The 12,655-nt window shown below is 45.3% G+C and overlaps 2 protein-coding genes across 4 annotated transcripts in view; both read right to left on the bottom strand.

Moving 5' to 3' along the window:
• FNDC10 (fibronectin type III domain containing 10) overlaps positions 1-12,655 on the bottom strand; it is a 243,253-nt gene that overhangs the window by 182,614 nt on the left and 47,984 nt on the right. The window lies entirely within an intron of this gene.
• Positions 1-12,655, bottom strand: part of SSU72 (SSU72 homolog, RNA polymerase II CTD phosphatase) — a 52,520-nt gene that overhangs the window by 26,119 nt on the left and 13,746 nt on the right. Inside the window, exon 2 of the mRNA XM_079987337.1 lies at positions 4,648-4,791. Within this exon, the coding sequence (XP_079843463.1) occupies positions 4,648-4,791 (144 nt within the window). The remainder of the gene's footprint in view (positions 1-4,647; positions 4,792-12,655) is intronic.

The raw sequence follows: 12,655 nt of genomic DNA, 5'->3' as shown, positions 1-12,655 counted from the left end.
ACTGTACTGAAATCGGATTGCTGGTCTATGTAGCCCAGCACTTGGGAATCCTCCTGACAGGGAATTGCTCTCTGTGGGGTCTTTCCCATATCTCCAGCTCAAGATCCTTTCCCTAGAAAGATACCAAAGATGGAATCTGGCACGTTCTGCAGGTAAAGCGTGTGGTCTACCACTGAGCTATGGCCACTCTTCATCCTCCCAAGTACACATGGAGCTGCCTACATTTCCACACCTTCTCAAAAGAGGAATAGGGAGCAGCCCTGCATGTATGACCGTGCGTTGTGCATCTCAGCCAAAGTCATCTCAGCCAAAACAACGACTATCTTCCATTTCCTTTAAACACCAAATGGGGTTCATTCCCCACCACTGCCCTATAAAGGGTAGAAAAAAGTTGTTGTTTTTTTTAAACATACATGTTGCCATTCTAAGCAGCTGTTTCTTTTTCTTTTTTTTACCTTGGTTTCCTGATGTAAGTCGCTGTAGCGCTTTTTTTCTGCCTGGTTGGGATGGCTGCTTCCTTGACTGACCAGATGGACTGGAGGGGTGGGTGGGAGGTGGGGGGGAAGATGGGTAGCAGAAGCCTTTCCACAAACGTCCACCGTGTACCCTAGTTTCCATGCTCTGCTAGGGCAGGGAGACCCCCTTCTGGTGCCGAGACACAGACCTGTTTCCACACACCATGGAGGCGCAGACACAAAACATTTGCCCATTTATACACAGAGGAGCTGCTCTTTTCAGACACGGAAGGCCGGTAGGAGAAGCCCTCACCTACCTGAAAATGAGCAGAACTGGGGAAGCAGGAGTTGCTGGAACTCTAACTCCCATCATCCTTGGCTATTGGCTGATGAGAGTTAAAGTCCAGTAATGGCTGGAGGGCCACAGGTTCCCCGTTCCTGAGCTACAGCTTCTGGATGACGGTTCCCATCCACACTTCTTTTGAGATACCCCACGCAACTTGCCCATCTTAAGATGGGCTCTCCCATCTAAAAAGCAGAGCTCCTCAGTAGCCATTCTTCTCTGCCCAAGTATCCTGCAGCAACTATTTTATTAGAACTAATCATCTCATTTCCCCCACCCCACCAGGCCAAACGTAGATCTGCCCCCAAAATGACAGCAAGTGGGGGTGGGGGGTAGAGAACTGGTAATTTACAGTGAGTGGAAGATTGCTCTTGCCTTCTCAACTGCAATCCAGAGGAGGACTGCCTTCTGAACAAGAGGTCAGAGCCCCTAAAAACTTTTTGGTGCCTTTCATAGACCCTTAGGGCCCCAAATGCAACTGGCTGCTCCACTTCCCCCACCCCACCCCATCGCAAGGAGTGCTTGGTGGCCACAGTTCTGCCTCTCAATGCAGCGCTGAACTAAGAAAAAAGCAACTCCAGGAGCGTGGACAGGGGGCCAATTGTATTTCTTTTTTAATTGGTATGTTCTCAGTACAACAAATCATTTTAACAAGAAAGGCAACCATCACATAGATCCTCAAAATGTCTATGGTAAAGTCTTCCCCATTTTCTAACAGAATCGCTAGTGCCCCACTGAGATGGTCACCAACTCAAAAAAATGTATATTTAAAACAAAAACCAGCCCAACCATATGAGGTATGTTATGGGACCAGTCCTTTTTCGTAGCGCTTCTCGGGTGCTAATTCTCACTGAGGTCTTAACTGTGTCTGGACAGTATTAACAGAGGCTTGTCGACAAAGGTTTGAATGATGCAGTGGTCCCCCGCCCCAAATCCCTGCACACAGAATGCCAAGAAGGGGCACTAATCTCACCTTCTCCAAAACCAGCTACATTTCCATGTACAGAGCAGGAATGGGGAAACTGTGGCTCTCCCAATGTTGTTGGACCACAACTCCTATCACTCTTTTGGGGTGCCATAAAGTTTCCCATCCCTGGCTAATTTGGGGCAATTTAATTTTGGGGGCAGATAACCAACATGGGGAATGATAGGAGGACTGTGTGTGATGTGGAGGAAAAACAAGGCTACAGAAATATTCGTCTCTTCTGTCACAGTACTAGCACTCAGGTCACCCACTGAAACTGAGTAGCAGCAGAAGTAAGACGGGTAGAAGAAAAAGCACATCTTTCAAACAATGCAGTTTACTTGGGGGTGTGACAACCGCCAGTGACTCAGGTGGCCAAGAAGAGCAAATTCATGGAGGATTTGTCTGCCATTAGCCATGATAAAGAGAGACACTCAACTGTTCAGAACCAGTATTACCTCTAGTGGGACATGCTCAGCTTGTGATCTGGAGCCATCTAGGCACCATGGCAGACAAAGTGTGGTGCTTGATGGACCCATGGTCCATCAAAGGGATTATATTCCATCAATGGATTCTGCATAACACACTTCCCAGCTTACAGTAGAAGGGACCAGACACAGTTCTGCGACCTCAGTGAGAACTATACCTACAAGAGAAGCTCAGGGGCTACAGCTCCCAGTTCAATCCCCACCGCAGTCCTTCCAAGTTTCCTCAAGCCCTGGCACATACAGCATTACTGGTGATGGGGAAATCCTTTTATAAAACAAGACACCCCCTAAATGAAAAGCTCCAGGTGTGGTGTATGCGGCCCCCAAAGAGAAACGTGGCGATGTGGGTTTAAGGAAAGCCTGAAACAAAATGAAAACCGTAACTACTGGGAGCTGTAGGGTCTCAGGTTTAATGGTGTCCCACCAGTTAACACACGCACACAGAGCCAATGCTCTGCCCAAAAACATGAGGATTTATGGACCCCCTGATGTCTCCCTCAAGTCTTCTGACAATCACTTTAACGATCTAAAGCAAGACTAGGAGACAAAATGAGGGCCTGTTACTGCCAGACTGTTTTCTGTACTGACCTTGTGGGTATTTGGTTATCAATATCCTCTCAACTCAGCAGCCTGGGACCAGCTTTATGCTAGTTTTTAAGCATCTACTTCTGGATGTCATCTTTTAACCTATTTGAGCCTTCTGAGAGTGTAAACAGTGCTGTCCCTCTTGGCCAATCCCTTTCATTACTTCCTATTCAAGCTCCAGAGAAAAAGGAAGTAGCAGGAACTACTGGCCCCAGGTTTCAAGCGAGGCAGACTTTCCTGGCTATCCTCAGCTGCTAAGGTATCTGGAAAGGCTACTTTTAAATTCCACTTCTCAAAAGATGTGAGTTTCATATCTAGTATTAGAAAGGTTCCAGGGCTGCTACAACCTAAACCTTTGGCTGGTAATGAACTCATTAAAGCCCCTTTATTTCCAAAGTGTATGCAGTTTTCTTGTTTTTGTTTTTAAAATTTGGCCAGGTAATATTTGAGATGAAGGGGGAACCCCATTAGACCAAACACACCTTTGAAAGTGTGTCATTCTTGTTACAAATGCCATTAGTTAATCCTAGGAAAGGAGCAGGCATGCTTTTGCTTAAGCAGGGTTAATTCCCCCCCCCCAAGGTTGACAAAAACACCACCCCAGTAAATCCAGGATACCAATGGATCCTGAACACTTTTGAGATGCACCAGAAAGAACATCTAAGTCTATATGCTAGAGTTGAATATGGATGAGTGTACTGAAGAGTTGCAGGACCTGCATTTTAGCTGCTCTGAAAGGGGTGGTGACACCTAATCACACACCTCCGTCTTGGTCAAGGTACAGGCTGGTCTACTTTTATAGTTCTTACCTGCTTCCTTGCCTGAACTGTAGTCCACAGCCAGTTCATTGCAAAGAACAAATCTTTGCCAGGCCGTGTGGGAAAGGTGCCAGACCCTCACACTGTTTCTAAGGATGCATTCACACCACTCGTTGTACTGCTCCAATCCATTCACAGTAGGGTTCACACATCCAATGGGGGGTATATTTTAAACCTGTTAGTGCAGGAAAGATGCTACACTAGCTCTGATCATCCTGGGGAAACCCACATTGAACTGAATTATTCTAGGACAAAATGATTCTACTGTAGATCTCTCTGAAGGACAATGTCCAAAGTGCTTTTTCCAGTACAACTGTGGGGCGGGGGGGGGGGAACCAAGATGCTTAGCATCTGAGCAGTTCTATATAAAGAAGATTTTGTAGTGGTGGTCTCTGGCAGTCAGTGGCTGAGCTACCCCTGATGTCCCAGAGAGGTGGGAAAGGCAGGTGGGTCAACAGGAGCCTGGGGATCAGGGCTGGCCAAAGGGGGAAGGGGGATTTGGGGAATGAATCAGGAGATGGGAATGGTTTTGAGGGAAAGTCTGGGAGAGGACAGAAAACTAAGAGGGAGAATGGCCAGAAAGGAAAGCAGCTGTGTACGGTCAGGTATTGGGATATCAAGCCAAAACCTTCAGCTGTCAGGTTCCTAGTGGATTTCATGACTATAGAGCTATTGCCGTTTGAGTAGCCAGTTATGGGGGACAACCCAACATAGTCATCCAGAGCACAGAAGTGCAAATCACATCCCAAGAAAGTGTTAAATCTCCTCTACCGCATGCACCACTACTTAATGGACCGGGGGTTGGAAGGTAAAGAGAGCATTTAAAGGGATGCGGTAAGAGCCCTTCAATCATGTGAAGCACCTGCCTAGAACTGGAAAAATACCAAGACCTTGCCACAGTCAAGTAGCAGCATATTCCTTATGCAAACGTGCGAAGAACAGCTTTCGGAAAGGTGAACAGCAGGGTTTTGAAAGGGGCATTCCACAGGGATACAGTTCTTTGTCTTTCCTAAGCAGGTCATTGTACATCTGATCGTATGTCGTTTTGAAATCATAAACGTTTGGCTTGTCCGGCGCTGGTCCTGGCAATTTCACGTGAGTCCCCGTCCCAAAGGATCGAACAATGAAGCCACGCTTACTGAAAGACAAAAAGGGGAAAAAAGAGGGAAGCTTAATTATTCTGGATGGGTTCATGTTTACATGCCAAAACAATACATAGTAAATAGCAACTACACGACCCTCTGGAATCCAACAGGTGCCTAGTATCTTGATGCTTAGGAAGCTACTGAAGGTATATTTGTTAAATAAACCTTTCCCTGAATCACTTATGGAATATTAACTGCAGAAATTTAAGAATTAGTTTTATTGTTTAAGTGTCTGCATCTTTTGTGCTTTACCTCATTTTATCTTATTATGCACTGATTCAATAGCTTCTGGCTATGACGCAATTTATTAATCTGAAAGATAAATAAGAGAAACTCTGGGAAATACTGAGGCTACTGCACCACTAGAAGGTTTAATTCACAGGTTCATTCTACATTTGAAGTGCTCCAGCCCACTTCTAATGGTCCCAGGGCAGGTTACAAAATTGTCACCACTGAAAATCAAGTAAAATTTTACATTGATAACATAAAATAAGACCACAGCCCACCAGTGACAGAAGGAAAACAGCAGGACAGGGCAATAACCAAGGGCCTGGGCACAGAGGTGCACTTACTGCAAAGAAAGCATACAGAGATGGCGCAGGATGCACATCGGAAAGGAGGTCATTCCACAATCTGAGAGCCCGCCTCAGAGAAGACCCTCTCAAGCATTACCACTTCTTGATCCCTTATGGCAGAATAAGCAATCTAGAAGTCTGTGCTGGTTATTCAGGTTCTGAATACGACAGCTTCTGATTTTGCTACTTATTCCCAACATAATTAGCTATTTTTAACTTTGTTGCTCTCATAAGAGCAACCAAGACAAGAATTTCACTCAATGGGAGAGAAAATGACACAAGCAGAGAGATCTTATGTAACTTTTCTATGGCTTCACATACTTTTTTAAAAAAATACTCTTAATCACAGCTCTTTCAGAAGACTGGCCGATTTTAAAGCACTCATCAATTAAGCCATTAAGCAGAAAGCAATTCTGACCCTCAAAGACAAGTCTTCCTCAAGGGGCTGGATTTGCCATTTCAGAAAGAACATGTGACGTTTCAAAAGAGAACCCAGCAATCTCCGAAATAAAGTCAGCTGTGCAGTGAATGCCGAGCACTATTTTTAGTTACTTTTCTCCTTCTACATGAGCAAACTGGATTGCAGAAGTACCAGCACAGAACATTTCCCTATTGCAGATCATGCCGGGAGGGGTGGCGGCTGGGGGGGGGGCACTTTAAACAAGAGATCCACTTGTTTAAATGAACAGAAGGCTGTTTTTTCCCCACCAGGGAACAAAACGAAAGAATTTCTCTCCCTAAAAATATTTCTGCAATTCTGAAGCTAGCAGCTTGTCAACTTGGTTGGGAAGCGGATGTAGAGCCACGTAAGGGAATGAGAGGGAAAAGAATTATGGTTGATGCAGGGAGTGGATGCTCCTATTATTACTGTATCTTCATCCTGAACCACAATGTTCTTTAATACACACATATCAACAAATCTATTTCTCATGAGCAAGTCCCCACTGCCTTCTAGTGACCACGACACCACAGCACCACAGATCTCTCGTTTTGCATTCTATACAGTTAACTAATTTGAGGGGCGTTTTTGTCTCTTACTCCCATAGGTCTCATTTCAACTGTATTTTGAAACATGATCCTCTTTGAAGCAGCCAGGGAGGACCCCCCCCCCATTTCTTGCTTACCCCATATCCTACACAAGCAAGACAAGAATCAAGCCCCCTTTGCATGCCAAGAAGAAGGGGAACTGGAAGCAGTAAAAAAAAATGGCTGACTAGTAACACTTCTGGACTGATTGATGTGTCATAGAACTCCATGTGCAGCATTGCTGCCTGGATTGTTGTTGTCAGCAAAAGGGGTGGGTGTCAGAAGATAGTAAAGTAAAACAGAGCAGCCTACTTTATTATCTAGCTGCTACTTGGTTAGGAAGTCAAGTGTTTCGCTTGGTTTACCAGCCAGTCATTATTTAGCGTTACCACCAATTCCTTCCCCCACATTCTGCAGCATGCAGATAGGGAAAGAGGCACAGGGCTATATCCAAATTTCACTCAGAGCAGACCCACTGGACTTCCTGCGTTAGCCATGCCTATTCATTTCAATGGGTCTACTCCGAATATGACTAACAGAGGATACAAGCCAGGGTCTTCTCTTATCCTGTATTGGAAATTAGACCTCTAGATAGGAATCTGTGCAACGGTGGGTGTTCTGTTCGCCAGTGGGCTGGGACCAACCCAGGCAAGCCACTTGGCGGGTCCTTGGCCTCAGATCATAAATATATTTCTGATTCAGTGATATTCTCAGTGTTGAGAAAATCTAAATGACAACCAGAAAGCGAGCTTTCCCACAGTCCTAAAACCAGATCATGGGTTCCCAGAATTTCTAAGGTGCTTGTTATAAGTCACAACAAGATGGTGGTTACAGGCCAAGCAACTTTAGGCAAAAAATTAGGAAAGAGCACTAGACTTACTGCATCTGGTTTGTCTCCATGGCCTTGCCATTCCAGAATCTCTGCTTTGGCCTCCCAACCTTGCTACATTAATTTCAAACCTGCATTTAAGCAGCTCTGTAATTTTTTAATGGGGGGAGCAGGGAATGCCGCAAGACCAGCCGCTTGCTCACAAGTAGTTCAACCTGTAATCAGCAAGGGGGCACAAGGGCCAAGCTGAAAAGAGGCTCCCAGCTCCTCCTCTTGGCCTATAAGCCTCAGGGGGAATTAGGGAAAGGCAGTGGAGAGTCCTGAAGAAGGTGGAGGCATAATCTTGAGGGAGGATAAAGTAGGTTCGGCTATCTCTTCACGCACTCAATGAGACATAGAGAAAGGACCAGCTGCCCTAAGTCAGGGGTGGAGAATCTCAGGCCTGGGGGCAGAATGTGGCCCTCAAGGCCTCTGGTCTAAGGAACTCTCCCTAGACCACACACCCTCAATGGCCCTGCTTCACCCCCTCCTGTTTTTGCCTGGCAGAGATTTGCCCTTGAACTCCAATAACGCCTCCTGCTTGTCTGGATGGAGGCTACAGAAGGGTATTGTGTAAAAATCAGCCTACTGTGTACAAAGGTTGTATTTGCTTCTGTTGCCCCACCCCCTTTGGCTTGAGGTCCTGCTCACCCATGGCAGGTGACCCCTTGAAAAGCTGTCCAGCAGGGAACATGGCCCTCTGGCTGAATAAAGATTCTTCACCACCCACTCTAACCTCCGAAGGGTCTGAGACGCTTTGACTGTGACACTTAGGTTTTATTAAATGCTTTAAAAACACAAAGCAAATCTATAAACAGGAAGCTGAAGAATGCTGGACCACAAGCCTGAACCAGAATTATGACGTCTGTGTTTTGTGCTCAGTTATTAGTGCACAACAGGAGCTCTCAACTTCTTCCACTCACAATACTATAGCCTGGAGTCGGTTTTCAGCACATCACCTGGCATTAGCTGTTATGAATTTTCTCCCCATTGCTGCAAGGCAGGCAACCCTTTGACATGCCACTTCCTCTCAACAGAAACTGGCTTTCAACAAAGAGATCATTTGAAGTTAGCTGAAGTCAGTTGCCCCACACTGGAGCGCTGTTATGAAACATGCACAAGGGTTCAAACTTCCTCCCTGCTAAGCAACTCACAAACCGCTTTGGACCAATCACCAAGTGCTGTTCCTACTGCTTCAATCATCAAGTGGAAATATTTAACCACTCAAGACCAGCAGCACTGCAAGGAAATTCGTTCTGCCCTTATTTTGTGGGGAACGTGTTTCTAGACGCTTTCTCACCAAGGGGAACGAACCGGAACCACTTTTGTTCTTTCATGTGTACTTAAAATTTGTTTAGCCCTTATGATTGCAGGGATAATTTCTGAAAACATCCCAAGCGTAAACCAGTGAATCATTAAACGAATGACTTAGAACATGAGTAACTACTGTTGGTAAAGGTTTTTTTATTATCGCCGCCGCCTGTGTCACTTCTAGGAAATTATTAGCCTCACTCGAAGCTGGAAAATAAGTGGTTTGGAATTGTGTTAATGCCACTCGGTGGGAGAGCCACAATGCAGAGGTTGCATAAATGCTTACCAAACAGTGTTACACAAGTGCCATTGCTCATGGAAGTGCTCTCCTGCACACAGATAATTGCCACTTGGACACGTAACACATTCCCAACAGGGAGCTCTAACACCGGCGGAATAACCAAGTGTAAGCAGTCAAACATAAATGATTGGATGCACACTGCGAAAGAAAATAAACTGCACTTTTGAATTCAGGACACATTCGTAACCTCAATCTATAACAAATAAATGGAGGTTGCTGTTATTTTGCTGTGTATGTCCACTTCTCTCTTTTGCTTTTATTTCCAGATTTAATGGACATTGGTACAGCCTTGTAAACAAACAAACAAACAAACAAAAAAGTCTACTAGCCTGTTGTGAACTGGCAAAGGAGGGAGGCCTCCACCCCTGCTCTGCCATCCCAGTGACCTGCCTCCTCGGAACTGTTTCACCTGTGGGTATCAGGCTAGCACTTCAATACAAGGCTGCCCCAAGTAGGTGCTACAGAGGAAATTTTTGTCAGGCTCAAGCTTCTCAAATTAGGTGGTAAGTTGAAGAGTGTCCCTCGATCTAGTCACCCTCTAAGTAAAGGTAAAGGTACCCCTGCCCGTACGGGCCAGTCTTGACAGACTCTGGGGTTGTGCGCCCATCTCACTTAAGAGGCCAGGGGCCAGCGCTGTCCGGAGACACTTCCGGGTCACGTGGCCAGCGTGACATCGCTGCTCTGGCGAGCCAGAGCCGCACACGGAAACACCGTTTACCTTCCCGCTGGTAAGCGGTCCCCATTTATCTACTTGCACCCGGAGGTGCTTTCGAACTGCTAGGTTGGCAGGCGCTGGGACCGAGCAGCGGGAGCGCACCCCGCCGTAGGGATTCGAACCACCGACCTTTCAATCGGCAAGCCCTAGGCGCTGAGGCTTTAACCCACAGCGCCACCTGCGTCCCCTGTCACCCTCTATTCTCCCACTTTTAGTCAGCTTCCCACCAGACTGTTTTTAACATGGTAGTAGAACCACTAATGCAACCCATCTCACGTCAGGGTGAGACCCCTCTGTGGGTCTTAACCACTACAATGGTACCTGAGGTTAAGTACTTAATTCGTTCCAGAGGTCCGTACTTAACCTGAAACTGTTCTTAACCTGAAGACCACTTTAGCCAATGGGGCCTTCTGCTGCCACCGCGCTGCCGGAGCATGATTTCTGTTCTCATCCTGAAGCAAAGTTCTTAACCTGAAGCACTATTTCTGGGTTAGCGGAGTCTGTAACCTGAAGCGTATGTAACCTGAGGTACCACTGTACTTGAAAGAATGGTTACCAGATGCTGGAGACAATGAGATACAGTATCAAATGAGCTACATCCCCAGGGATAGGGAACCTGTGGTCCTCCAGATGTTGCTGGACTACAACTTCCATCATCCCTAACCATTGGCCATGCTGGATGGGATTGATGGAAGTTTTATTAGTCCAACATCCGGAGGGCCACATGTTCCCTATTCCTATCATAGTGTTGTGTAGAAAGCACTGAAATATCACCTAGATGTGGTTCCTACTTCAGCTAGTTTTTAAGAGAGTGAATTTCTAATCCATGTTGCTACAAATATTACGCAATGTCTGCTAAAATCCCAGAGGTTAGAGAGATGGCTGAATAAGACCCCAGGGGTTGAAAGCAGGGCTTCTGCTCACCATGACCAGCAAAACCAGACGTAAGAGAAATTTTCTGGTTAATAAATGTGCATGTAAGCCACTCAGAGGGCCTTTTACGCTAAAGAGCAGGGTCCAAATACTATAAATACTGCAAATAGCACAGAATGTTGAACTTTTAGTGCAGACAGCATGAAAGGAAAAAGGTGATATTCTGCAGTGAGGATACCTGCCTGTTGTCTGAGATCAAACAAAATAAGATAAAAGCAGACATTCTGGCACTGCTGATTCAACATTTCCAAGCCTCTTACCCATGGTTAGATCAGGAGCAACTGCCAGACATTAACACTCCTTTCCTTTCCATCTCACCAAAGTCCACACCTTCACCTACAGCGTTAACGTGTAATGTTGTGTCTACAATGAAGTTAGCCAGTGTGTACATCCACTTTAAATCCCACACCTCAAACTCAGATTTAAAGCTAACCATGGTTAGCGTCCAACATATCCACAATCATAATTACACCACCAATGCTGAAGAGGGAAGAGAAGAGGCCACCTCTTAACTATGGCTAAGAGACAAGGATATTTCCACCTGTGCTAGGCCCATGTGGTGGTTTTCTAGTCAATTAAGTTGACTAGGCACATAAGCTACCATCCACCTTGGGCCTGCCCATAAAAAGCAAGTCTATAGTAAGAGACTAGGGTGATGTCTGCTGTTTACAGGAACTCTTCTTATCATGATACTTTTGTGGGTGAGCTGAGTTTTGTTTGGACCCTGGGTGAGAACCCGGAGGCTGAGAGGGAGGTTGTGTCAGAAGGAAAATGAAACGATATAGATTTTTATATATTAGTAACTTTGTATTAATGTACAAAGTTTCATATGTAACTGTGTATTTTTGTAATATTTTTGTTTCAAGTTGTCTGTTGTCGCTTCAGTTTTTTGTACACCACTTAAGAAAATATTAAGTGTCACAGGAATGGTGTACATATAAACAAACAACTAAAATCTGCAGATCATTTTAAGATACTTTGTGATGCACTTACCTTGAGAGAAGCCCACTACAAAGGAGTCAATGCCTTGCACTTTTGATGCCTAAATGGTGTGCTTGGCACAAAAGAACTCTCAGTGTGTTCAATCCCACTTTACTCCAGGATTTGTTTGCTCTTTTGCTCAAGCTGACTTTCATCTTGAACGCTCACTACAACTTAATGGCAAGCGCCATTCACTTATCAATCAACAAGGCTACTTATTCCCTTTACTAAGAGACGGTATTCCACATCAACACAAGCCAAAATTCCGCAACCTGTTCCAAGCACGTATGCGCTATCCTTCTAAATTCTAAAATGTAATTTATTCTCCTTGATATAGGAAAGAGCAAAAAGAACTACACTAAAACCCCACCCCTCTGTCTACTTAAGACTCTTACTGGGCAACCTCACTAGCTTTGTGGTAATTCAACCAGATGCTGTCCATACACTACCAGCATAGTCAGAGAATAAGGGCCACTAGATACTTTGCTATTACAAAAAAAAGCAGTGATTCCCAAAAAACTAAATATTATATTCTGTGTTTTAGCAGAATCAGACAGATAGGCCTAAGAGACTGCTGCATCCACAGGAAACTGCCTTATAAAGAGCAATCTCAGTATTTTCTACCCTGACTAAAAACAGTTTTCCCAGAATCTGAGAGAGGGCTGTTTCCTAGCCACACCTAGGAATGCCAGAAACTGGGACCTTTCATGTGCAACACAAGTGCTCTTCCACATAGTTACCAGCCCTTATTTGTGACTATCAGAGACCTTTTATGTTGCTGGAAATAAGAGTCTCTCCTTGCAGGTCCAGGAAAGGGTGTTTTTTTTTGGGGGGGGGGGTGGAATTGGGGTGAGATATAAAAAACAATTTCCTAGACTCCCGTGTTTTGGCACCTTTCTGACTTGGCCGCCAATATTTCCCAAGTTCACTGCAAGCTTCAAGTCACTCATTTTGGAAACTGTACATGACAATCAGTGAAATTGAGCTGAAGTAACCTAAAGCAGGGCCAGACAGAGTGTTCAAATTTTAAAGCACCAGCTTTTGAGGCAATCCAATGAGAGGGATTTCCCACCACTCCTACCAGAAAGGGGTCTGGATAGCAGCAAAACACTTTGCCAAGTCACGCAGCTGCTGCAGTACCAAAAAT

This window comes from Podarcis cretensis (assembly GCF_951804945.1).
Source record: "Podarcis cretensis genome assembly, chromosome: 8".
NCBI lineage: Eukaryota > Metazoa > Chordata > Lepidosauria > Squamata > Lacertidae > Podarcis > Podarcis cretensis.
This window is presented reverse-complemented; position numbering and strand designations above follow the sequence as displayed.